Source organism: Dermacentor andersoni, chromosome 6, assembly GCF_023375885.2.
Source record: "Dermacentor andersoni chromosome 6, qqDerAnde1_hic_scaffold, whole genome shotgun sequence".
Lineage (NCBI taxonomy): Eukaryota > Metazoa > Arthropoda > Arachnida > Ixodida > Ixodidae > Dermacentor > Dermacentor andersoni.
The window spans coordinates 144809087-144835516 of NC_092819.1; the positions used below are offsets into that span (position 1 = coordinate 144809087).

General features: G+C 49.1%; 1 protein-coding gene across 2 annotated transcripts in view; it reads left to right on the forward strand.

Annotated features, from left to right (window-relative positions):
- shn (zinc finger protein schnurri) overlaps positions 1-26430 on the forward strand; it is a 146620-nt gene that overhangs the window by 68884 nt on the left and 51306 nt on the right. The window contains exon 1 of one of the 2 annotated variants that reach the window (XM_050172213.2): positions 17576-17904. The exons of the other annotated variant lie outside the window; for it this stretch is intronic. Coding sequence (XP_050028170.1) covers positions 17692-17904 — 213 coding nt within the window. The 5' untranslated portion in view covers positions 17576-17691. Of the gene's footprint in view, positions 1-17575; positions 17905-26430 lie in introns of those variants that run through there. 2 annotated transcript variants of the gene reach the window in all.

Sequence of the window (26430 nt, forward strand, 5' to 3'; positions counted from 1 at the left end):
TGTCGTGTGGACGTAAAACTGCCCATCCGTCGCAGCGTCTCGAAGGCACGCAGGATCGTTACTGAACTTGGCCGCCTGCCTGGGTGCCATTGTTGCATAAGGTCTGCAGCGCGCCTTCTGTTCCCATGACATGCACCTAGAGCCAGAACCATGTCTGCTTTCTCTTCATTTGTAAACGGCATGTCTGCAGTGCTAGTAATCACTACACCAAAGATTCAGTCTCGCATGAGAGTGGCATAAGAAGAGCACACGACAAACTGTGCTTCACCGCTGCTTCCAGCTTTCAAAATCCTCATTAGGAAACTGCAACACACAGCCGCCAACACCTCGCGGCGAAACATTATTCCCTGTATTTCTCTTTTGCTTCTGAGTGACAAAGCAGACTCGCCATCTCAGTATCTTATCAGATTGGGACTAAGTCGTCGTCGCCGGGTGCCAACTAGCTGACGCGGACGAAAAACCCCCGCCAAGATATCGGCCTGCCGCTGCAACGGGGCCGTCGAATAAAGGCCGGAGCTGATTTCGTTCACTGAAAGCACGGTTGAGAGCAGCACGATCGCGACGCGCAAATGTGCTCGTCACGTGATTTTTTTTGTATTTCGCGGGCTTTCTTTCGAGCTCGGAAAAAGAGGTACACGTAAGGTTTTCTTTATGGCGAATAATGGAATGCGGGTTTCTGAAAGTGCTCTCCAACTTTGCGAATCACATTTAGTGTCTAAAGTCAATATTAAAAAATTTAAAAAAATTATCTTAATTACTAGTTAAGTAATTGCGATACAAAAAATTTCCCGTGGTGCGCCAAATGCCTATCACCAATATGCAGTTAGTTTCACTCTCCTGACTCCAATATTTCATTTTTAAACCCTTGGTTCAAGTTAGCTGGGACACCCGGTATAGTGCAGGGGAGCAAGCGGCACGCGTACCGCTTTCGCTGTCCCTTTGATGCGATACGCTTATAGCTATGTCCATGAAGCGCCGCTCGAGTCGACTTGACCCACGCAAGGTAGCTCCGGCTGCAGCGTTAAGAGGAAGCTTTAGCTCGGGCCCAACTCCGACGCGGCCTATTCAAATACATGTAAAACGCAAAAACGTTTTTATGAGATAACCCCTGGACCGATTTTGATAAGATTTGTTGCATTTGAAAGAGAAAGTTAAATTCTAGTGACTGTTGGAAGCGGAATTTCGATTTAGGGCTTGAATTTTCTTAAAACGATTTTCAAATATTTGACCGTTTGAAAAAAATAGAAGCACGAAGTTTACAAATTCATAGCTCTGCATCAAGAACTGATATCGTAGTTCTGTAAACGGCATCCATTAGATCATTCAAAGCGGACAAATTCATTATGTCATTTTACATCTTACGTGAATTTCTTACGTTGGTTACAACGGTTTTGCAAAAGTTGTATTTCCCTGTGAATAAATTTTTTTATATTCATGTGTAACATATCAATTTTGTCCGCTTTAGATGTACTACTAGATGCAATTCACAGAATTGTATTATCATATTTAGTGGTTGAGTTACAGAGTTGTAAACTTGATAGTTCCGTTTTTTCAAAATTTTCAATTTTTGCCAATTTTTAATAAAAAATTGACGACCTAACTCAAAAATTCGAAACCAACAGTCACTAGATTTTAAGTTTGTCTTTTAAATGCAACAAACCTCGTCAAATTTGGTGCAGTGGTTGCCGAGAAAAACGAATTCTCCTTTTACATGTATTTAGATAGGAGCACCCGAGCTAAAGCTTCCTCTTAAGGCATTGGCTTTATATGTTACGGGGATGTTGGGAGTATAGAAGAGTATATATATACACACACACAAAATGAGTCAAAAGTAGTTAAGATGGCTGACCTCCAATAACACGCAACAGCCAGCGTCCCGCGATCTTCTTTTTCCTCTCTTCTTTCATCATTCCATAACAACATATATATATATATATATATATATATATATATATATATATATATATATATATATATATATATATATATATATATATATATATAGCGCGCCATATTGCATAAATGCAATGCATTTCGATGCGCAAGAAAGATGATACGACACCCTGCCATCGCATTCATAAAACCCGCTATAACCGCCTATAGCGGAAATCGAAACGCTTTAGCTACACTCTACCAGAAGGTAGTCTTCGAACATCGTGATTCACACCAGAGAATGTGCGCACAATCTGCGCAGCGCGCCTGACACCTGGATAGGCAGGGCGTATCGGTGCGCCGGATGCAGCGCCAGCGACGTAAAAAAAAATAACCGTACAGAAAACTGGTTTCTGCACGGCGTCGAACCGACTAGCGCCCCCTGTACAGAGCCATGGGTGGTCTCTGCAGTGTCGAATTGATCTCTAGATAAGTTGGTCTCTGCCTCTCCCTCCATCCCTCCCCCCTCCCCCTCTCTCTCGCTGTAGTTCACTACAGAGAAAGTGTGCAGCCAAATCGAGTAGACGCCACGTTCTGCGCGAAACAACGTCACTTGCAAAGCCACTTATGCGCGCGTATAGTGCGCCCTCCCGCAACACTGCTGCTCCTGCCATGTACAAATGCACACATGGCCGCGGGTTTGTCACCGGCCTGAAAGACTTAGTAGTGGGCACTGTGTGCGATGTCTGCATGCACGGTGCGATCTCTGGCACGCTGCTTTATAAGGGTCGGCGAGAGTGGTCCTGCAGGACATGCGCGTCACGTCGCCGAGCCTCTTTCTCGAGCGCGCATGCAAGCCGGACTAGGGAATTAACGGTGCAATGGGGATGGCGTCGTTCTGGTGCAGCCCCCCCCCCCTTTTTTTTTTTTTTTTTACGGCAGCGAGTTTGCGAGAGCTGCTCGTGTGACGGCTGGCCGCGCTGCATCTAATTCGGCGTTCACTGCGCGCCATGCGACTTTGCGTCTGGGTGTAGTTACATATCGCGACGACGGTGGCGGCCGCAGTGACATTTCAGGCAAGTAGTTTATTGTTTCCAAAATAGTGTTTTGGCTTGTCCGTATGCACGTGTTAGTCTTTGCCGAAATACAGAGTTACGCTGTACTAGCGGACAACTTTCTGCGGCTACGAAGGGAAAGCTGCGGGGGGCGGAGCTTCTGCGCATGCGTTACCGCGCCAAGTAGTCGGCGTTTGACGGTTCTTTCGGTTGCTCGCAACGGACGCTGAATCGAGGCAACTTCCACGTGCGGTGCATTCGCGTTTGCCCAGACGCGGAAGGAAAGATCCGTAAAATAAGTCAACTGTTACATTCAGTGGTGCGTTTTGCCTTACTTAACTATTGCTAACGAGGCTAACTAAACTAACGTAGATGAAAACGCGGAACTCTTTTTCAGAAGCACTCTCCTTTGTGCGCGCCTTGCTTCCGTAGCTTTCCCTTCATAGCCGCAGAAAGTTGTCCGCAAGCTTAATCAACTTCGGGGGGTGGCAGTAACAAACGCTGGTGGCGACATCTCTTGGGACGCTTTGTGCAACAACAACGCGTGGACGACTTTGCGTCGCATTTGCGATTTTGTGTTGTCAACTGTGTCGCTGCTGACGCGTTGCACCAGCAGGCAAGTGGAACATGTTTGATTACTACAATAATAGCTCTCTCAATTCTGGTTAAACTGTGTGCCACAAGATGGCGCCACTAACCCCCGCTGCTCACACATTTGTACCCCCGTCAGCCCAGCATTCCGCGAACTGTACTTAGCTAAAGCTAGCTACCCTGCCGTCCGCGTCGGTCTCGAAATGCCGCCTCTCCAGGTGCGGCGCAGTAGACTTGCGGAGCCGTTGAGCTTTTCTGTTGACAATCCATTCAGTGTGATATGCTCCGCTCGTTGTAGATTCACTGTATCGTGCGCGCACGCCTGTGATGTCTCCCTGTCTGTGTCCTCGCCTTGTGCTTTTCTCACACCACAGAGCGCACGTCAGCGTGACAGTTCGCACTCATTATATTATTTATTTTAACGCGACAGCGTTAAGAAGCCCCCTGTCGCCGAAAATTCGGCGTCCGGCATCAGACGTCGCCTCGGCAAAAAGAACTTTTCCAACCACGCATATCCAACCACTTCTCTACCACCAAAGTTGCTCATACCTTGTCCTTCATTCCTTACAAAGTTATTCCTTCTTTCATTCTTTACAAAGTTATTCCTCGGAATCTTGAGAACGGCAGCCCGCAAACAAATGTAACGAGACAAAAAAAAAATTGGAGGCTTATCAAGGTTAAGCCCAGTGGATGCGAAGCATGTTAAGCAACACCCTCGGAGCGTTGTCGTCGAGCCGCATATTGAGCGCGCCGCTTGGCTAGGCGTTCTTCGCGTTCTTCATCGGTTTCCGTAGCACGCTGCAGCCTTCGTTTTGCATTCCTATTATTAACGTCCTTAGCGTTTGGAGGCATGTTGACCGCATACACGCCCGGCGCAAAGACGCTGGCGCGGTTGCGGGCACAGAGACTGACGCGACGGCGGGCGCGCGCCGCTCTCCTTGGCGCCGCTTCATCCCTCGCGTGACGTCACATATCACGTGATGCAGCGATGGTGGCGCCGCCGCCGCGTCGCGCGCGACGGCGCGAACCGAAGCGTGGAGGCCTCCGCCGGGCGACGTCCGACAGCGCGATATGAGGCCCCATCTGCAGCCGGTGTGACGTCATCACGTGACGTCACATCATGTGATCTCACTTCAGGTTCAATGGTGGCCACCGCCGGGAGGCGACCGACGGCGCGATATAAGGCCCCATCTGCAGCCGGTGTGACGTCATCACGTGACGTCATGTCACGTGACCTACTTGAAGGTCACTTGAAGGTCAATGGTGGCCACCGCCGGGAGGCGACCGACGGCGCGATATGAGGCCCCATCTGCAGCCGGTGTGACGTCATCACGTGACGTCATGTCACGTGACCTACTTGAAGGTCAATGGTGGCCACCGCCGGGCGTCGCGCGAAGGCCCGAAACCTACGTTAATATGCTTCGCATAAAACACCCACAGCGCATGCCCTTTATGTTAGTTCTTCTCATACTGAAATAGTAAAAGTGCGAAACAATAACGGGACACCGACCCACTCAAGAGGCCGCGTTTCTACCAGAAAGCTCGCCTTCGTGCATAGCGTTGGCAGCCAGCGTTTCCCAGTAAACGTTACGGTTACATAAGCTGCAGTTGCCGGGAAGCATGAAAAACAGTAAGGAGTCTTGGAACGCTCTCGCGTTCCACTCTTAAAGGCGAAGCTGAAGCGTCCTCCAAATTTTTTCTTTGGGACGGCCGACTTGCATGTGACACCTTTGAACCAGTGCCTGCTAACGCCGACAGAATGATCAGCTTTTAATCGTGAATTAGGTTTGTCGAAGTATAACGGCGAGGCGGTCGACGTCGGTTGATGCCGTGGGGAACATTGGTTACGGCGTCGTGCGTGTGCCGTGATCGTAATCCTCTACTCACCGGTTCTGCAGTCCTTGCGGAGACGAACACGAACGTGTTGAGAGGACGGCTGAACGATAACCTCCACGGAGGCGTCTTCCATTACAGCCGTATGTGGCTCCTGGGCGCGAAAGGTTCAAAGAACCCTGTATACTCTCTTATATCCCCAAAAATTCAGTGCGAGCTTCGCCTACGTAACCCCACTGTATCGACTTCTGTGCACGTCCACTCCAAAACGTATAGTTCCCGAGAAACGCCGGTATCGAAAGTTCGCCTCCGCCATGACGCCGCGGAATTGAGTGAGCGTTATATCGGCTGGCGCATGTATGTACAAATCCGCTTTGTGTTGGACAGCGGCGTATTTGCAATTGCATTCTCAGGTTGTCGCCAAATGCGGACGTCTGACGACACGTTCAAGCCGACGCTTAGAAGTTGGAGGAGCTATTTCTGGAGACGCTACTGGTTCGGCGCTCTGCTGCCGGCGTATTGAGCAACTGCACGACCTTGCATGCCTGCTGCGCAAGATGACCAGAGTGGAACTCCGCACTTGTTCGAAAAAGGTCTTGCGGCGGCAAGGTCGCGCCCCGAAACGCCTCCGCCATTCATGTGACAACCTGCTGCGCCATATTATTTTTATTTGTTCGTGTGTTTAGTTATTCTAATACGTACTGCGATCACGAGGTCCATGTGAAATAAGCAAAAAAAAAAAAAAGCAATGAACAAAACGTGTGAGCACACAAGTACAATATTGCGGGTGTAGTTGTCTCGAGGTCAAGCGATTCCAGTGATATCAGTGGCGCGCGGAGAAAGAGTACCTATTTGAATGCGTTGATTCGGGCAAAACAGGGGGGGGGGGGGGGGGGGTTAAAGCATTCTGATGATTGCGGCGAGTTGGCCTCGTCATTAGTGGACTTGCATACACTGAAGGGTCGAGTGCCAGTTCGTTATTGAGTTGTCGGGAAATAAATTCCGACCCCAATATTGTTCCTACGAAATTCAGTTAAACTGACGGAACGACATTAGATCGTATTATTTCCGTGGGAGAGCATAAAAAGGTCCAAAAATTTGTCGCGCGCAAGCCGGACGACATGCCGCTGGATTCGTTCGAGGCTGTTCATGTTGCACTGAGTATGGGAGGGGGGGGGCGCAGTACAGGCGTACTCGAGCTTTGGTCGAGTTCAGCAGTAGTAAGCCATAGGAGCTTGACCGATGATGGAGCTCTTTTAAGTTAGCATTTTTAGAAAACACAGTTTACTTAAATGTATGTGCCGAGTACGGCTCTTCCCCTTTCCACTCGCACTAGGTGTCGAAAGCCTTGACGGACGGACACTGGTCGTGTGTTTGCAGTTAGAGCGCATGGTGAGAGAGAGACAGAGAGAGAGAGAGTGAGTGAGAGAGAGATACAGAGAGAGAGAGGGCAAAATAGAGCGAGCGAGAGAAAGAGACAGAGAGAGAGAGCGAAAGAGAGCGAGCGAGAGACAGAGAGAGCGAGAGACAGAGAGAGACGCGTTAATCTTATCGTCCGCGGTTGGGACGCCGTCGTACTTCTTTCTTTGGCTGTGACAAAGCTGCGTAGCAGTAGCGGTGGCACCAGATTCGCGCCGTGTGCCTCGAGCTGTTGCGACGTCTGTTCCCGAGAACCCGTGGTCAGTGCACTCTCATCTGCCGTCTCTCTCCCTCGCCACGACGCACCGGTTTATCGGCGCGTCGTTTATCGGAGTGTTCGCGCAACTAAATAGGGGCGCGCGTTATCGCCCAAGCTAGGCAAACAGCAGGGAAGCAGCGCGTGCTTCGGACAGCGTTTTGGGTGCATTCGAGGCCGCGAAGGTTGCACTTATCCTCAAAGTGCGACGAAGCCACCGTGCAGAACATGTTACGGTTTGTTCCTACCACGTTCGGCGGCTCGGACCGCCAGGATGTCGTATCGTAGAAGGCAACGCTACGAACAACAGCATTCGCGACCGAATAGAAAGGCTGGAAAAGGGGTTTGAGTTTTCGCGTAGAAGAATTATGTTTTCTGGTATATTCAAATTACAATCCGAGAGCTGTCATGTCTGTAGGTTGTGTGTAAGTCGTACTTTACGATTTTTTCAGCGTATTTTAGCTGGAGAAATGCAATTAGTTCAGTGAGTTTCTTGCGCCACATGGAGCTCCTGGGTATTATGGGTGGTTCGAAAATCTTTTTGCCGAAACGACGTCCGACGCCGACACAGGATTTTCTGCGACACGAGCTCCTTAACGCTATCGCGTTAGAAGAGCTCGTACGTGTAAAAAAAAAAAAAAAAAAAAGAGCTTAGATATGCGCTTAATATAACTCAACGTAGCACTATATAGGTTTCGTGCTTTGAAGCCGCAAAGTAGAGATATTTAATACATATGGAATGCATCGGAGATCTGAAGCTGTAGATACTTACCACCGCATATACGAGCGGAGTGACACATTTCTCCGACTGCGCGGCCGCAGCACACTGCTCGTGCTCGCTGCCGAAATATAGTGAGTGGCAAACCGGAAGCACCGCAAAGGTGCACAGGTAATACGGCATTCGACGTAACCTTACGTGCACAAGTTGTAGTTGCAGTATGTGAACTATATAAGTTCCGTAGAAAGCGTCGCAGATCAGAGACAACTGCAAGTGCGCGGAGTGAGACTCACGAGCGAACTATTTTTGTAGCTTTCGAAGCGATCGCCTGATAAGTATGCACCTCACTGCGTGGATCGGAGCCTATAGGCTCCGATCCACGCGGCCAAGCTTTCCTATAGGAAAGCTTGGCCGAGCCGAAAGCACGTTCGAAAGGCGTTCCGAACGAAAGACCCAGGTGCATGCGTTACTGCCATCAAAAACTCTCTGTTGGGCAAAATGGTTGTTTAGTTTTCATTTACAGCTGTATTAACTTCTTTTCTTTCCTCTCTCCCATCTCTCTCTATGCAGCAGCCAGTCTGCTCTGACGTCACGTCAGTCCTTCACGCAAGCTGGCAGGCGGGGAAAGCATAATTCTCGGTCATATAGAAACAGCTGGAAGGCAGTGCGATGAGAGAATCCGATACGAATTACCTCTCCGACGCGCGCTGATGTTTACGCGAAGAACTGTGCTCGATCGCGTGCCGCAGCCACGCGTGTGTTTTTTCCAGTCAGGCCCTCGCGCGCGTACCGCGCTGACGTGCAACGCGTGACGGTGGCGACACCGACGCGTCACCGTCGTTGTTGCGCGGATTGAGACTGCCTTCTGTACGGAGAGTCCAGACGGCGCTGCTTGCTGCACTGGCTTTGTTCGTGCCATCGACGCAGACGATCCTCGAGTGTGCGTCGAGCGACGTCACGCCCTGCCGTCACAATTGTTGCCGACTATGGCGTTAATTGATTATTCGGCCAGTGCACTGTTTTGACGATCTAGAGGGAGGAAAGCACGTTTTCTGTCTCTCTCTCTCTCTCCTATGATTTCGGAGTATTTTCTGCAGACGAAAAGTTCGCAATCGCAAACCTGCCGTCTCATTTGTTATGAAATTTACGAAAAATAACCGATATATGTATAGTTACCGGCAAAAGGCCCCGAAGACGAAAAGAGAAGCCGAAGGAAGAGGGCGGCGATGTGGACATCATATATGAGTATGAAACTTTTCATATTCCAATACTTGTGGCGTCTCATATAATTATTTCACCAGGAGATTCTACGGTCTTGCAACGGAACACTCACACGAAATTGAATATCTTTTGCAGACATCTGCCCACTTTTAAAGTGGCACTCAGGTCTGCATCATAACACCAATTTTAGAAATTCTGATCAGTAGTCTCCTTGCATTCGCTATTTTAAACCACCGTAATTTGAAATGCGCCTCTTTTATTCTTATTTGCTGTTGATTACATATCGCTCTTTTTCCGACCTGTAACAGTTACCAAGTTTGGTGTCACGACGCATCCATGTAAAGTGTCTTGTTTGATATACTTATAATGCGTGTCCTTCTTTTCGCTCCTAATTAGCCAGTTGTATTGTCAGACTCGAATTAATTTCTTTATTCGTCCCATTAGGGAATGGACTTCAGACAAAATCGATTTGATGTACCCAGCCAAATACATGTGAGCAGGGGGCTTGTCCGGCTGTGTATATCGGGTGTTTCTACGTAGACCATGCGTAATATTTAAATATAGCTAGTTAACAAAAAAAATGAGTTAATTAACTTTTGAATTTGATTTCAGCGGGCTCATCGTAATCTGGAAATTGAAGCGAGCTACGCGTACAGGCCATTTCAACTTCTGTGTCTGGAAAAGCGCGATTACCCGCGCAATTGTGACACGACCAACTTCGGAGCGCGCGAAACCGAGACTGGGCAGCTGCAGCGAGCGCATTGTCGCGCGCGCCTCGAGACGACGTTCCGCTTGCGTCACCCAGCCGCGGGTAGCCAGCGTGGTGCGGCTGCTCACTGTCGCGGCGAGGATGATATTATTACGATTGCTGCGTTTATGTTTTCGCTGTTGTCATCACGCCTACTTCTGCCGCAACGCCTTTCTCTCAGAGACCGTATTGCAGTGCGCGCGATCAGACTTTCATCGTGGAGAAAGAAATTGAACAAGAGCGGCCACTCCCACGCAGAGCCCAGCGGCCGAATCGACTGTAGCGCACCAAGCCGCCGGCATTAGTAACTGAACCAAAGTTTCGATTTCGGGCGCTCACGTTTTGAACGCTAGCTGAAATGCGTTACTCCGGATGCGTAGATCGGCGCGGGATTTCTTTTTTTAATTATTTCTACGGCTCAACCGCGCGCCGTCTTCGTGAGCAATTGTTTTTTTTTTTTAATAAAGTTTATCACTCCGACCGATATTTACGTGTCCCCAACAAATCTGTCCTCCGTGTAACATGCAATTACATAAATTATACGCAAGACGCCTTGTGAGATGAGGAAATGTTTATTTTGCTGTATGTAAATGCTCGATCCGGGCTTTTTGTGCGTTCATTCAACCTTGTGGCGCCAGGTAAGCGGTGGTATTTGCCGTGCCAAGCTCCACCGGACCGCTTCAGCTGGAAAAAAGTAACCCACAAGCATGTGTCATTGCGGTATTTAGGCTTTATAGGTATACTGCGTGTATAGAGGCAAAAGGTGCGAAAGTGGCGAATGGTGGCATTATAAGCAAAATCAATTCGTTTACATACAAGGCGTAAAATAATACACTACTCATCCCAGACAATGCCACGAAATATGAAGAACTCTGATTTTCCAGCATGTGTTCCCCCCATTTCCGGCCCTTACTTCAGGAGCACTTGAAGAGTACAAATACACTGCGCATTTCCTAAACTACTTGGCATCAGCCGACGCCATCGTACGCTGAATACATAGGGCTGCACGGCCACAACACAGGCTCGCACCCAGACCACGCTAGACGCTTGCAGAATGCATCCCACTCGCCCTCAGGACAGATGCGTGGATGCAAAGCTTGTTCTCAGTCGTTCAGAGAACAGAATTCTCGAGTTGCGAGTTCGTGGTTTTCGAGCTCCTCGGCGTTATGTTTTGCGCGTTCTGCCGGCACAAGCAACACAATCCCGTGTTATCATACTTGGCAATCGCTCGTCGCGTTTTCGACAAGTGCGAGTGCCGAAAGCGAGCATATGTTGTTGCGCGGCCATAAAATGCGTCACAAACTTGCCCCATTATGATTTCAGTACACGCCGAACTAACTTTGTCACCACTGCCGAGCTGCTTTTTGGTAATGCGTCACAATGCCAGGCGCGTCGAGCGAGCCTCAAAAGCATCCCATAAAGTCACCAAATTAATTGCAATAATGTTGGCGGTCAGAGAAAGGCTCACGAACTTGTCCCAGTGAGATTCAGTAAACAAGGTAATGAAGCTTCCATAGAAGCCCACATGTCAAGAAAATGGCGGCTCGTTGCAAACATTGCCATTTGCATATCGAATGGGGGAGGGGGCAGCACAAGTAACAGCAAGCAAATAATAAAAAAAAAAAACGACTTCACAACCGGAACTGGTAGTGACGTCAAAACCTTATGCTGCTTGGCGCGAATGTTTGAATTTCTTTAGCGTCCGGCATTTCGACCGCTGAGCCAGCAGTTCTTTTCTTCCGAGGCTGAGGCGAGCTTGCGACTCGCCTCAGCTAAAGCGCCGGCCTGTCGTTATAACTACAGGAGTGACGTATGTTCAATGAGAACATAATTAGGCTGTCATTGACGGCAATTGCTCCAGTCGGTTCCTTAGGAAGGTGAGCGAATAGGACTAAAATAAATGAGTCCCACAGAGGTTTCAAAAGCAACTTCACTTTTATTCGTCTAGAATGATGCAACGAATATGATTGACGAAACAAAACGTGTCAACGGATGAAAAGCACTGCGTCCAGCACACAGTCGTAACGTGTACCAACATATGTGAGACCTGTTCACATAATCATTCGCAATTCCGTGCGGCACGTGTATTCTTATGCAACGGTTATGAGACAAGACAAAATTGCCCTGCATTATCATCTATAAAAAATTGGAGGACGCTTAAGCTTCGCCTTCAAGAGTGGAACGCGATAGCGTTATCGCACCCCGTTCGCACCGCCTACTCAAACGCGCTACGCCAGCCAAACGTCGCGATCGGCAGAGATAGCCGGGCCCCGACGCGACATGATGGCGGACGCGGTCGTGGGGCGAGTGGCGCGCCACGTGTCGGGGCAGCGCCGTACATTGCGAGGAGGGGGTCTTCTGTGTTTGCCGCAAGATGGCTCTGCGTGTGCGCAGAGCGCAGAAGAAATTTAGCGCAAACGTACTTCGCTACTCGTGAAACTGCGACTTCTGTAAGTTACATGGTCATAATTACCGATATACACCGCAGTATAACTTTGTACGGGACGTTTCTAAGGCAACACCGCATTCACTAGACGCGATTTTGTCCCGTTTTGAAGGAACGAACTCGTGGCTGAGTGGTAGCGTCTCCGTCTCACACTCCGGAGACCCTGGTTCGATTCCCACCAGCCCATGTTGCGAGATCTTTTTTATTTATGAAGTGCCTTCTGGGACTTATCGCTCACGGCCAACGCCGCTGACGCCGACACCGACGACACCGGCTTTTCTGCGACACGAACTCCTTAACGCTGTCGCGTTAAAACATTTCCCTTACCAATTTTGCTGTCCGTCGGACATTCAGAGCCTGCGTTACGGAGAGTGAACGAACATAGCGCCATGTTTCTTCACCGAGCGTTCCGCATTTATCGCCACGACAAGACACAGCGCGTCGGACGCTGCAGCGTGAACTTGCACGAGCACAAAAAGCCTGCACTCCCACCTTTCGCCAGTGAATGCCGTGCGCTAGGCGACGCAAAATTTGACGTGAAGCGCACGCCAGACTTCGAATAAACAGGCAAGGAAATAAAGAAAACTCGCGTGAAACCGCCGTGTCCAAACTGGACATGGCCAGCCACAATGTGACTGACCGCACAATATGCATGCGCACAAAGTTGAATGTGTGTTTGTGTATGTTTATGTATCACTTACCTTACTTCAAGAAATGATGCCCTTTGTGTTAGCTTGGTGAAACTTCCGGCAATAAAGAAAAAAAAAAGTGAGCAAGGCCATTCCGCACGACATAATAGCTGGGTTGGACAGCCTTGCCAAAAGCGCTAGTTCTATACAGGTCACCAAGAACGAACTAATAAATTGTGAAATAGAAAAAAAAAATAACATTTGTTGTTTTATTACAGCAAAAATATTTGAAATGGAATATTTACTCGTATGACAGTTTTCTGATTAAAAGTTTTCGAACATTGTTTTTCACGTAGGTTTTTCTAGTTTCAGTGTTTGACTCCCCCTCATCTAGTTGCGCTTCAGTCGTGCGTGACTAGCTGATACTTCTGGCAGTAGGTTCTTGCACGGTCTTCGTTCCAAACTTCCAAACTTTCGCGTGCAGTGCACGCGAAACTGCTTCACACGGCCGAGCGGCTTTTCGCTAACTGCGTCACAAAGCCGGGGGTGGCGAGTGGGGCCAAAAGAAACTACCGAAATAAGTTACGATAATGTTGGGGCACACACACAAAGCGTTCGAAACATCTCCCAGCACTAGTCATTAACTCAATTTAACTGCTCGAGGACGGCCGAGCTGCTTTTTTTGCTAACTGCGTCACAAGCCTCCGTAAGCGCCGTGAGCTTATAAATTGCTCGAAATGCGTTGCGGACTGTCAAACGAAATTTCTCACCTTGAGATAGTCCAGTGGTGCCGTCCCAAAGTGCACAAGGAGCGCAAGGACACGCCGGATACCAACGAACCAGGCTAAGTTCAAGAAAGAGAAAAAGAAAGAAAAACGGGCAGATGGGTCGCCGAACGTGCCCAACGCTCACATGCGCAGCAGGCTTCGCTCGCTTAGACGGCGTGTCTGGCGCATGACGCATACATCTGGCTGCTGTAGCGTGCCGTTTGCTTGTTGCCAGGTGACGCAAGAAAGATAGGTCGCAAAGTATAAGTTCATTTATACGCAAAACGTTTTTTTTAGTTTTAGCAAGAAAGAATAAAAAGAAGTAATCAGTGTCTGTTAACTTCATTTCACGTACTTTTTCTTTTCTTCCGATGCTCGCGGCAGCTCACGGATGGTATTCTTAACTCTTACTCTTAAAACTAATTCTTACACTCTTAAAAAATAAAGTCGTCATATTTACTGACTAAATACTAGCACGTTACCTGTCACAAAAATCACTACCTTCTTAGTAAGTAAAATTATATTATGGTGAGTAGTTATTGCCTGCTGAAGCTAAAAAAAAAAGAACAATTATGGGGTTTTACGTGCCAAAACCACTTTCTGATTATGAGGCACGCCGTAGTGGAGTACTCCGGAAATTTTGACCACCTGGGGTTCTTTAACGTGCACCTAAATATAAGTACACGGGTGTTTTCGCATTTCGCCCCCAACGAAATGCGGCCGCCGTGGCCGGGATTCGATCGCGCGACCTCGTGCTCAGCAGCCCAACACCATAGCCACTGAGCAACCACGGTGGGTCTGCTGAAGCTGGAAGAAAAGCACTTAATACTAACTAAATGCAGCCTCGCTATAGTGCAGTTACCGCAACTGAAATGTAACTACCAACAATACAATGGGGGCTGTTCGATTTCTAGGTGCCGCTTGTCACGTGAAGTCGATGGTATTGTAAAAGCATAAGAAAGTAAATATAAGAAATGTATTTGAAAAGCGTGAGCCGCGTCTTTTCGCTATATATTAAGGCACCGCACGACATAATAATACACATATCAATACACATATCAATATATATTCTTAATTGATGCCTTAATATATAGCGACAGCAGACGGTTCTGGTTTTTCATACATATATAATGTATGTTTATCAAGGACATTAAGGCGCACTGCATCCGGATAAGAATGTCCTTCATATCTCGAACAAGGAGCGATATAAGCATAAACACACGTACAGAACGACAAAGCGCTACGCGACACTTATACCTCAGGGAATATGCTTGCACGAAGAGCAACTTGTAGAGTATTGATGAGCCTAATTTGTGAGAGCATATGTTGCATCAGCGAGCACTATAGTCAAAGCTTCGTGCACAAATTTCTAAAGCCTGCTGTGTGCGTATATATGTGTGCTACGACGTCGCACATATAACTGTTACTCCAACACAATGAACAACATTACAGTTCATCTCAATTTTGCATAAGACTGTTACAATCGCAGCATATAATAGGCCACGACCAGACGAGGTGGTAGCGGCTTAATAGTAACTTGGCAAAAACTACTTAGAAGCCTTTCTGGCTTCTAAAATGCAGCAAGCACTTGCTGGCTTTACTAGCCCCTGGCTAGTAAAGAACTGGTAAGAATAGTAAAACACATTTTAGTCTAGTAAAAGCGTGCATTTACTAGCTACGTACTCACTTTATTTTTAAGAACGCTGTAGCGTGACGTGTTTCCTGTCGCCAGTTCTCGCCGAGCGTTCCCCTGTTGTTGAATTTCTCGATGCTTTCAAAGCTGCGCGCGCCGTGTCGTTAACACGACTGTATACGTATGGCTGACCAATCAACGGGCTGCGGGGCTGTAGTCCGTGAACTGAAGGATGCTTGTATTTGCAGGCTGACGGGGACGCCTGGATACTCAAGCGGTGGACGAATAGAGCACTCCAGGACCGCACAGCGCGATAAAATCTGGTGCAGCCCGATAAGAACGTTGCGTAGATCAGCCTCCGTCCGGGGGGACAAAAAAGAAAAAGAAACTAATGTGGTGTCACGTTACTCTAGTTAAGGGGGACAGTGTCAGTCTATAATTATAGTCATTCTATGTGCAGAGACATTCTACCTGCAGCTCACACACGCGATATATATATATATATATATATATATATATGAGAGAGAGAGGGAGGGAACGGGTCACGCGCGCACAGCGCTGAGTCACAACTAAACAATTTATTCGCGCTATACGCGGGAGATAAATGCCTGTGCAGTGAACTGTTTTAATGGGGGGGGGGGGGAGGGGAGGAAGGGAGTATAAAAAATCGAATATCACTAACTAGAATTGTTAAAGGAAGAATAACGTACGAGTCATGTCGGCTAACATGACGGTGCAGGACGGTGAAAACAGGTGCGAGGAGGCCGGCCAAAAGACAAGTAAGATGAACCGATGCCCTGCCAGCACACTGCGACGGCAATCTAAAGAGCCGCAGAATAGACGTAAAAACAAAATCTACGTGTATAGAAACATCGTGCGTCGCCAACTCGCCCAAGCCTATAGCGGGCATTGTCTCCCGAGACCATTGTGGCTTGCCCGAAACATACACGGGGTGTCTCATGGAGCTTATGCTTTGAGACAGAGTTTTGAAAAAATATGCGAATGCCGCGTAGCCGGACAGAACAAAAGTAATGTTGTTTGTCGTCGCTCGGAGATAGATTTTTTCCATTCGGCGTAATTACATAATTAATCTTAATTAATTAATCGACTTCTCAAGTATTATAACTAGATGAAAAAATGTCAATGAGAAAATTGCAGGGCGACATGAAAAAACTCCCGATAGAGCTTTCTGTTGCTCAATACGTGCCACGTAAAAGTGCTTTTTTTTGGAGCGTAAAGGAAGCCCGCGAATACACGCAAAGTGCCTCGAGCGGCCAGACGCGCGGCTATTTTGCGTGCATTTGCGAGCTTCTTTCACGCTCGGAAAAACACTTTTACGGGGCACGCATTGAGCGACCGAAAGCTGTATGGGGAGTTTTTTCATGTCGCCCTGCAATTTTCTCATTGACGCTTTTTCACCTAATTGTAACACTTGAGAAGCCGATTAATTAATTAAGATTATTTATGTAATTACGCGGAATCGAAAAAGATATATATAATTTTATTTCCAAGCTACGGCAAGCAAGATTAACTTGGTTCTGTCTAGCTACGCGGCATTCGCATATTTTTTTTTTTTTTTTACTCTGGCTAAAGTTCGCCGGGACACCCTGTATATTATAGCGCGTTTGCGAATTGCTCGTAACCGCCGTTTGCCGAGACAACCGCGTGAAGCTTCCGCGTAAACCAACGCGGCGTTACCTGAGGCACCAGCATCGCCCCTCTCCGCTCTTCAATGAGGGAGGGAGGCTAGGGGGAAGGAGGAAGGACGCAAAGTCTGTCGTCGCCTTGCTCATCGGCGAAGCCGCGGCCGTGCGTATACTAGTCGGGTCTGGAAATATTCCCAGCGAGCCAGCGTGAAGCCAGCGCACCCTGTTCTTTTGATCGGCACGTCTGTTGCGAAACATGCGACGACCTTTCCACGTGCGCGTTCCGGTGGAGGCGGGACGGGTTGAGGAAGGCGCGAGGGCCCAGAGGGGGTAAAAACAAGGGCTGAGGAGGGAGAGAGAGAGAGAAGGTTGCGACATGGCAAGCGCGGCAACTCCGCGGCTCTCTGACGTGAGCTGTGGATCGGTCGACTAGCGCTCGCTCGCGGAGCGCGAGTCGGACGGTATCGCTCCGGCTGTAGCGAGGCAGGTGGAAGAGAGGAGAGAGAGAGAGAATGCGTAGAGCGCGCGCGAGCGACGTAGCGCTTACGTATACTTCCTTTGCGCGCGCAGTCTGTGGCATCTTCTGCGAGCGAAGCTGCGTGAGATGCTGGTCGCATTTATTTATTTTTATTGCTCTCTCTCTCTCTCTGTCTCTCTCTCTCTGTCTCTTCGCTCCTTCGCGAACGCAACAGCTGTTCGCCCGCCAAAGGCGATCGGTCAGTCGAGCGCGTGGACTCTGTGCGTACGTGCCTGCGAGCTATCCTTCCTCTGTGTAAAAAAAAGGAGAACGGTGGTGGCCCGTGCCGCCTCCGCCTCTGGTTTCGCGAACGCCGCCGTCCGAGAACGCGGTGTCGAAAATGCGGGCGGAGGCCGCGGCGGTCCTCTTCCCGAGTGGTTCTCGGCCGCGCGACGAGGGCGAGGTGGCGAGCCGACCTTGGAGGTCGTCTCGCGGCAAACCCGTTCAGCTGGCGGATAACGGCGATCACGTGATGGGGGCAGCGGCGGCCCCGGTGTGGATGACTAATGGAGGCTGTGGTGGCTGCTACCACTGCGGACAGTGCCAGCTGGGAGTGAGTATACGGCGCCCTTTCCCGAGGAACGAAGCCCATATGCTACGCGCGCTCGTCCCGCACGGTGGTGAACGCTGGCCCTTCGCGAACGCTTGCTGGAACGGCCAAGCAGATAGATGGCAGCGCTGCCTGTTACCTTTGCAGCGTATCCGAAGGTCCAGTGAGCGCGTTTCCTTGTCTCTGCATTGTATGGAGTGTGTTTGTCTGTATACACCTTTTTTGTGACGGGATTTCTTTTGGTATAACCATGTAGTGAACGCTTGATTACTGAGAACGTGTGTTCGAACGCACGTTCCATCGTTGCGCTGTTTTTTTTTTTTTTTTTTTTTTGAGTTTGCAGCAGCCAGAACGTCCAGCCAGCGGGTGCGTTTATTCTGTCTAAGCGATGACGGTGCATGGTCCCAGCGCGTGACACAGTCTGTGTGCGTCTGTACCGTATAGCGAACGCTGGCTTGTTGCGAATGCGTGGTCGACACGACGAGACGGAAATACTTTGCCGCTCTGGAAAGTTACTCCGAAAAGTATCAGAAAACATTTTAATTAACTTTATTATTGGTAACCGGAGGGCAATTGTTTATATGACAAACTTGTAAGGTGTCACAGTTATGCCATACTCACTTTTTTTTAAATAAATACAAAAACATCGCGCCAAATTTTTGTTATTCGCTATCGGAATTGAAGGCCAAATGCAGGCAATGTCGAGAGACTTGAGTGCGTCCTGCTGAGCGTCTTGCGGGCGGGGAAGCCCCGCAAACAAGTCTGCGTGCGAAGTTTGAATGATAGCGTGCCGCGTCAAATCCGGAATCGACGCACAGTGACGTATATGGCTCGCCAGGCAAAACTTGCCGTATCACAGTGGCTGCCGCGACTGGCCGAGCCGTTCGGTCTCCGACTTCCTCGCGCGCTTTTGTGGTCGGGGGGGCGTTATCGGTGTGACAGCGGGGCCGCCCTTCCTGCGCTTCCCGTGGCACTTGATATTGCCTCGATTTACCGTTGAAATTCGGTGATAAATATCTCGGAATCAGGTGCGACTTTCGAGTTCTTTAAAAACAAACGATGTTGCGTTGTTAAACTGCGGCTCCCTTCGAATTCGCCATTTCAACAGCTGACTGCCCCTAAAGCACTAACAAAAAAGCTAAATATATATTTTTTTAAATAGTCTTTTGAAGTTCAAGTTATTAGCGGCAAAGTATGACCGCCTCGCCTAGGAACTCGCCTGCAATAACGCCGCGTTCGCTTTTATAGCCTTGTTATTAAAAAGCTGTTGCCTAAAAAAAGAAAAACACCTTGTATCGTGAACGCTGCAGTGAAGGGTCAACTCTTTGTTGTGTCGCTTGGTGGCAAACATTGGAAGACCAGCTTTCGTCAGGCTTTCGCAACCGTTGTCATTACTCGTGCTCGGACTCCGCGGTCTGTCGACAATAAGCTGACGTGTAAGCATTCGTCGCTGCCGTTCTGACGCGCGATCTTTGCGCCACCTTTTGGCAGCGCTACTGTCTTTGACCCTGTCGGTCTTTGTTGCGTCGAGCATTCAAATGTGTTATGTCACATCCTGGTGGGCTGGGGAAAGCAAGCATGTTTTTCCTCGTAGACGTGGCCTTTTGGGTAAACGAGTCAAGTTATACATGCTGGTGGAAAGGGAGTGAAGTGGCTTAGCCGGGGAAACGAATGGATGGATGGATGGAACTATTCATCCCTTTGTGTCGGAGTGCATTGTGTGTGTCACCGTTCACATAGAGAAATTTATGTTTATTTCATTTGTAGCGCGTTCGAATCACGTCCGGGTCACCAATAGAGAGTTTTAGAATAGGGGCCCCAAACGTTTTGGGGCCCCAAAGAAATAGCGTCGAAGCCACTGCGCATGCGCGAGACGCAAACTGCCTTTGGATTTTGCGTTGGGTACGCTATTTCACCGATTTAGCGGGAGCCCAAATAGCGGTCCCAAAAGCTTTGCGTCAACGAACATGGCGGCACCCATCGAAGCGACGGCTCTAACCTAGCACCAAACTGGGTTTGATTCGCGGTAACGCGTGAAGTTCGCAAGCTAGGAGAAGTGACTGCGGTTATCGCTTTCTCTCAGCTAGCGTGTGTTATGAATATTGGTTCATTAGATGCCGCTGATTCCGAATTCGAGTGTGGATTTTTCGGCTCGTAGGCCTAACACAGCTAAGCTTGGCTGGTGAAGGCACGTAAAGTTGGGTTTGTTGCTCAAAACCAAGCGCAACTGATTGTTTGCTGCTTGAAGAATAACCTCTAAATTGTAATTAAACGCGAATACATCCAAGTCAAAATTACTATTCCTATCATAAAATGGTATATTTTATTTAATTATTTCTAATAGCTTTTCTTAGACGCCGTAGTGGCGCTGTCAGCGCAATACGCTATCCGCAAACGCAAAGCCCTATTGTAAAGCTCTTCACTCCTGCGTGCCCCAACGCTAACACCCGCAAAGCTCTTTGGGGCCCCAAAATATTGGGGCCCCTATTCTAAAACTCTCTAATGCGTGCAGCGGGATCTCGGGAGCGACCGATCGGGTCGAGCGCTCAAGCGCGTTCTCTTCTCGCGCTACCTACACATTCATGCCCTCACTTATCTATTGTACTCCTCTTCTCCACGTATCACCTAGCCCGCTCTCGCTTATCTTCTACTTTTCCCTGCCAATCTTCCCGGGGCCGCTTCTCTTGGATCCCTATGTGAGCTAGGCTCGGCCGAAGGAAATAGCACGTCGTCATCATACGTTTCATCGGTACCCTTGCTTGCATACACAGTGGCGTATTTCACCGTCCTTACCATAGCGTACCATGCCATACCATACACCATCATTACCCTGCGCCGTTCAGTCCTCAAGCCACCCACCTCTTTCCTCGAAAAGCAAACACCTCTTCGTCTCGGAATCGCCTATATACTTCATTTTTCAAGGTGACTCTGGTATCCTTTATAAGCTCTTTCTAGAACCGGCAGCGCTGCACATTGACAATATGGGGGAACTAAGTAACGGACATGTTCCAACCCGTTGTCGGACAACCTGAACACGTAAGCTGTTTTAAAAGGCAAGCGCAAGAAGATGCGCCTAGTTTTGCCGCGAAACTTGGACAGTACACGTGCCTTCCTTCATCTTACGACCTAAAGACGGTGTAGCGCTGCCCACCACGAGTAGCAGCGTGACAAAACTGGGACACGATTGGAACTTGAAGGCCGCACAACGCGTCACGGCTAGCCTCATGAATGTTTAAACTTCTTTTTTCATTTCAATTTCGGTTTTCTTCTCGTCACAAGGCTCGCGTTTTGAAAGTGCGTGTATGCGTTGTTTTTTTCCTCCATCGCTGCCCCCGATAATTTGTCGGGTGTTGTTAATCCCCGAAGGTCGCATGCATGATCGGCGCGTGCGCGTCATTTAACGTTTTTTTTTTTTGTGTGTTGTTGTTGACACCTACTCCTGGGGTCCTCGTCCTATGTGGTGCCGTCGTTTCAGAAGTCAGTCTTTCTACGTCTCCCCAAAGCGTCACACTGTCTGCCATTTGTCAGATGTTTCCCTCGCTCCACTTATTTTCATTCTTTCCCTTTTCCGGCTAAAATTTCGCAAGTAACCAGCCATCGCTAAGCACAAAGGTCGCTGGCTGCCCTTACCCATACCACTCTGACATTGTCGCGAGGTTTGCCCCGTCTGTACGCCGAGGGCAGCATCATGCTTAGCGTGTGCAAACCGGCGCTTTGTCGCGAGCCTCTGTGCTGACTCAAACCCGTCAGATTGGCTACAAAAAAGAAAATGAGACAGTGCACTCGACCTGTTGTCAGACGTCTAGGCTGGACAGTGCAAACTGTTGCGAGACACATACACACAGAAAGAAAGCGAGAATAACGGAATGCCTGCGGCGAGAAGCGCGCTTTGCAATCAGCAAATAAGCCGGTAGAAAAAAAAAGAGAAAAAAAAAACCGCGACGACGCAAACAATCCGCGCCGTCCATCCATTTTGTACGTGCGTAGCGAGGGCTCTAGAATCAAAGCCTGCGAGAGAAAGTACCGCGAGATGCCACGTTAAAGCCGGAGGTTATGTTAAAAACCAGTCTCTCCCTCGAAAATTACTAGAAAGAACTGTGGCACTAGTGTCTGCGGAAACTGCAAGTGCGACGGTTCGGCCAGCGAGGGGTGGTTGGTTGAGTGCATGCAGGAAGGAAAAATTCGAATTTTGAGCGCAGCTGTTTAGGTGTTTTGAATTCGCGATGGCAAAACACCTGAACGGCAGGGTCCTCTCGGCGGCGGCACTCTCTCCCTCTCTCTGCAGGGGCAGCTCGTTTAGCAGCATCGGCAGACGAAGCATTTCCTCATCGCTCATTGTTCAGAAAGGAACCGTGAACACGAGAACGCGTTGCTCGCGCGGGGTGGCATTCTCTGGTGGCGGCGGCGCAGGCGAAGTAGCGCATGCGCAGTGGGTCCGAAGCATAATCGCCAACGCTTTGTCTCCATATATGGTATCGGTGGACGCGCTCGCCGCATGTCTGTTCGCCGCCGTGGAGCACGTCTTGTGCGGCACTCCGCTTTCCTCCGCATGCTTCCGCTGCACCCTCCTCCTCAGCTTTCCTCCTCGTGCTCTCTTCGCTCTCGCCGTCTATCATCCCCCGCCGCGCTCCGCGACCCCTCTTTCATCCTTCGCTGTGGTCGTTCGCTCGGTTACGCCTACGCTCGACGCAGAAACGGGCGCCTAAGAGCTGCGTCACGTGATTCAGCTAGACTCGGCAGGCCAATCTCCTGTGACGCCGCCCCTCCCGTTCTCCGGGGGACACGTGGGCGCTGCCTCTTGGGCAGAATTCGGTCCGCATGGTTGTTGGACCATTCGAGATTGTCTGGTACATGGTAACTCTTAGTGGCGCATAGATGGACGTAGGAATTAATGAGTGTTTTTCTTTTTTGCTACCGCGCACGTCATTCTTCGCTTCAGACGCGTTGCCTTGAAACGCGCAGAAAAGCCGGGGCGCCTGACCCATGATGAAGGAATTTTCAAGGAGTCACTTCCACTTATCACCGCGGTTAGTGGAGTTGCCAGCTCCCTCGTCTTGAAAGCCGTCCAGAACGCCCGAGCGTGGTCTATTTTTTCCACGCACTCCTTACATACCTTTCGTTACATAAACTGTTCTACACCGCAAACTGCTGTGCGCATTTTCTTGTTAATTTTTGTCCCGCTGTGTTACACCTAGAAAGAGACGAGATGCCTTGCGGGACACACCTTTTTTTGTGGTGTTCTCGCTTAGTAAAAAGCTCTTCTGTGCGTCTTTTGTTTCCACTGAAATAAATATCATTAGTCTGCACTCTGAATGCCGAAGTCGTCGCCTCTTCTCCAGATTTACGTGCACTATTTTGTAAGATTGCATGGTGCGACGTCGTTACGCTTTTGACACATGCCTCGGGGATCCATTTTCGCTGTAATAAAGCAAATGGACGGAATTCATGCATTATTTAGAATTTATTCTCGCCAGTCGGCTCGCCAGTCCCTCCTTGGGCACAAGAAGCGACGAATTTGTTTCCGGTGGAGAAGCAGACCCTGGACGCTCGCTTGATCGCCTCCACATGTTTGCGAGGGGGGGAGGGGCGGGGCGGAAGGCTTCATTGTTTCCCAGAAGACGTCCCCAAAAGCGACGAATCGCCGTCAGAAGGGTTGTTCGGTTGCCTGCGCACGTTTGCAGGACGAGAGGTTTCCTCATTTCACCGAAACCGCCGCGAAACGCAACCAGTCGTCCTTGAGGTGGTCCTCGGAGATGGTTCGGCACAAAGCCGGTTACCCGACACCGTGGTTCGCTACAGCCTTGGTGCCTGTCTGCTGCTTGAGCGGCGAGCCGCGTCTACGTAACGTGTGGTGGTACGTGGCGCGTTACCTAACGCGGTCTCGACTGCGTCACACGCTGGAACCTTCACTAACGTCGGCGTGCGTTTGTGACGCCTACCAAGCGCGCCTATTCCGAAACCTCCGCAGCAGACGCAACCGAATCGGGCCGACTAGAATCTACCGCTTGCCTATCACGTTACTAGCGCCTACACTTCTACATTTTTTTTATGACTATGTACCCTTCCTCCTAGTTTATTCTTTCTTCCGTGACTGAGTTGTTTTCTAGCCACCGTAACAGAGTGCGTGAATTTACCTATAAACATCGCCCTTGTAGCTCCAAACGGCTTTCCGACTTTGCAAATCGATTATTTGCTCGTAATCGGTGACCGCATGAAACCCATACTAACGCGAGCACGATAAGCAGACCGTGTCGCGGAGATTCCGGCGTCCCGCGTTTGGCAAAAATGTTTTCGAACCCACACATACCCAGCCGTTCATGTGACGCAAGGAATTCACTGAACTAATTTTCTCAAGCTAAAATGCGTGACAAAATCGTAAACTACAACTTACACACCACCTACAGACATGATAGCTCTCGGATTGCAATTTGAATGTACGATAAAACATAATTATGTTACGGGAAAATTCAAACAAACCACTTTTCCAGCGTTTCTGCAAGGCATAGACCGGAAACGGTGCCCGCCATCTGCGCACTTCAGTCCACGGAGCCGCGCTCCCGCTTCCTTGAAACACTTCCAGATGGCGCTCGCCTCTGCCGCATCGCGGCCCGTGCAAGAGGCCGCGTTTCGACCAGAAAGCCCTGCCTTCGTGCATAGCGTTCGCCGCGAGCGTTTTCCGGTAAACATTACGCTGCAGCTGCCGGGAATCGTGAGAAGCAGTCGGGGATCTTTGAACGCTATCGCGTTTCGCCCTTAAAGGCGAATCTTGAATGTACTCCAAATTTTTTGAGACGTTATTACAGCAAGATCTTCGTGAATCTTGAAGAAATACGCGCGCATGCCGACGGTATGATGGAAATGTGGTACAAGTGACAACTTGTCGTTTAACCGAATCTTGGCGAAAAGGCGCCGTAGTGTGGCGACCCAGCGCGGGAAAGGTATTCGTACAGACGCGCAACTACCTCCTGTCTTAAGTACAGAGACGGGCATATTTCGCTAAAAGAAAAATAAAAAAGATTTTGCGCTCCACTGTTCTTGCTCAAATTTCGCAGAAAGGTCGCATTCTTTGGAGTCTACGTCGTACAGTGTAAAACTTGGCGGAGTTAATTACCTGGATTTTTAAGAGGAAAAAATTCAAGGGGCATTTAGTTATACCTACGTGGACGAATGCGAATGCGTTGGGGCCGTGTCGGCCGAAGCGCGGCGACGTCAGGTGGGGCCACTGGCGGAGTCACGTGACTCGAGCGGCCACGTCAGTAGAAGCGTAGCGACCTGACCGACGGTGTTCGTCACATGGTGCACTGAACGCAAGGTCGCGGGTCTGGCTCCCACCAAAGGTCGTGGGTTCGAGTGTTTAACACCAAAGGTCGTGACTCCCACCAAATGTCGTTGGTTCGAGTGTGTTAATTTTGCCTCAATTAACACCAAATGTCGTGGGTTCGACTCCCGCTGAAGATTGAGAGTTCGTAGCCTTTTTGGACCATGGCGTAGTCGCATCAACGCCGGATTGTCCGCCTCATGAGCCATGTAATGCTTTCGCATTAAAATGCGAAGTTATCTGCGTCTGTGGGGGTGCAAGCTGCTGCCGTCACGACCAAGCATAAAATTGTGTCGCCGCCTACCGGCAACGGCAGAAAGTGGCCGTTCAGAGAAGGTTGTCGCGCGTTGCCCGCTCCTCCGGAATAGGCGGAAACTCTCCCTGAACGGCCGCTTTCTGCAGCTGCCGGCAGGCGGCGACACAATCTTATGCTTGGCTGTCGCGGCAGCAGCCAGCACCTCCATAAACGAAGGCAACTGTAAATCATTTTTTTTTTAAAACTGTGCCGAGTCCTACACGTAGACCTCAAAATGCGATCTTTCTGCGGAATTTGAACAAGAACAGTGCAGCGGTAAGCGCAAAATATTTTTTTCGAAAGTTTTAAGCGGAATATACACGTTTCTGTAAGTTATGATTGACTTCGTAATTATCTGCAGACTATAAACGCACTTGCTCCCATCATCGAAAAGCGATTAATTGCAGAAAGGGATTGATCGTGAATACCGCCTATTCACTTGCACATGAGGCAAAGAAACGCTCCCATTTGGCAATTACACGAATAAATTTAAGTGGAAGTGCGCTGCATAAATAAAACTACAAAAATTGAAAGCAGGAATTATGTTGATTTATGCAGCGTGCGATGTTTCTAAACACTAAGGCAGCTTTGAAAAGTACAACAAGAACATGCAATGGCTGGCTCGCGATTCGCAATTCTACAACGTATATCAATTCTGTTGAATGCAGCTATTTGATCTTTTAAAGCGGGTATATTTGATGTGCTAATCATCCGCCCTATAAGGACACCTATATGCCATCAATTAGAACATAATGACATTGAAGTAACCGCCTTGACAAAATGGTCATTGAACTGCAATTTAAACGCTTCTTTCTTTCTTTCTTTCTTTCTTTCTTTCTTTCTTTCTTTCTTTCTTTCTTTCTTTCTCTTTCTTTTTAGGCTTTTTCAATTTTGTCGAGCCGCAACGTCAAGCATG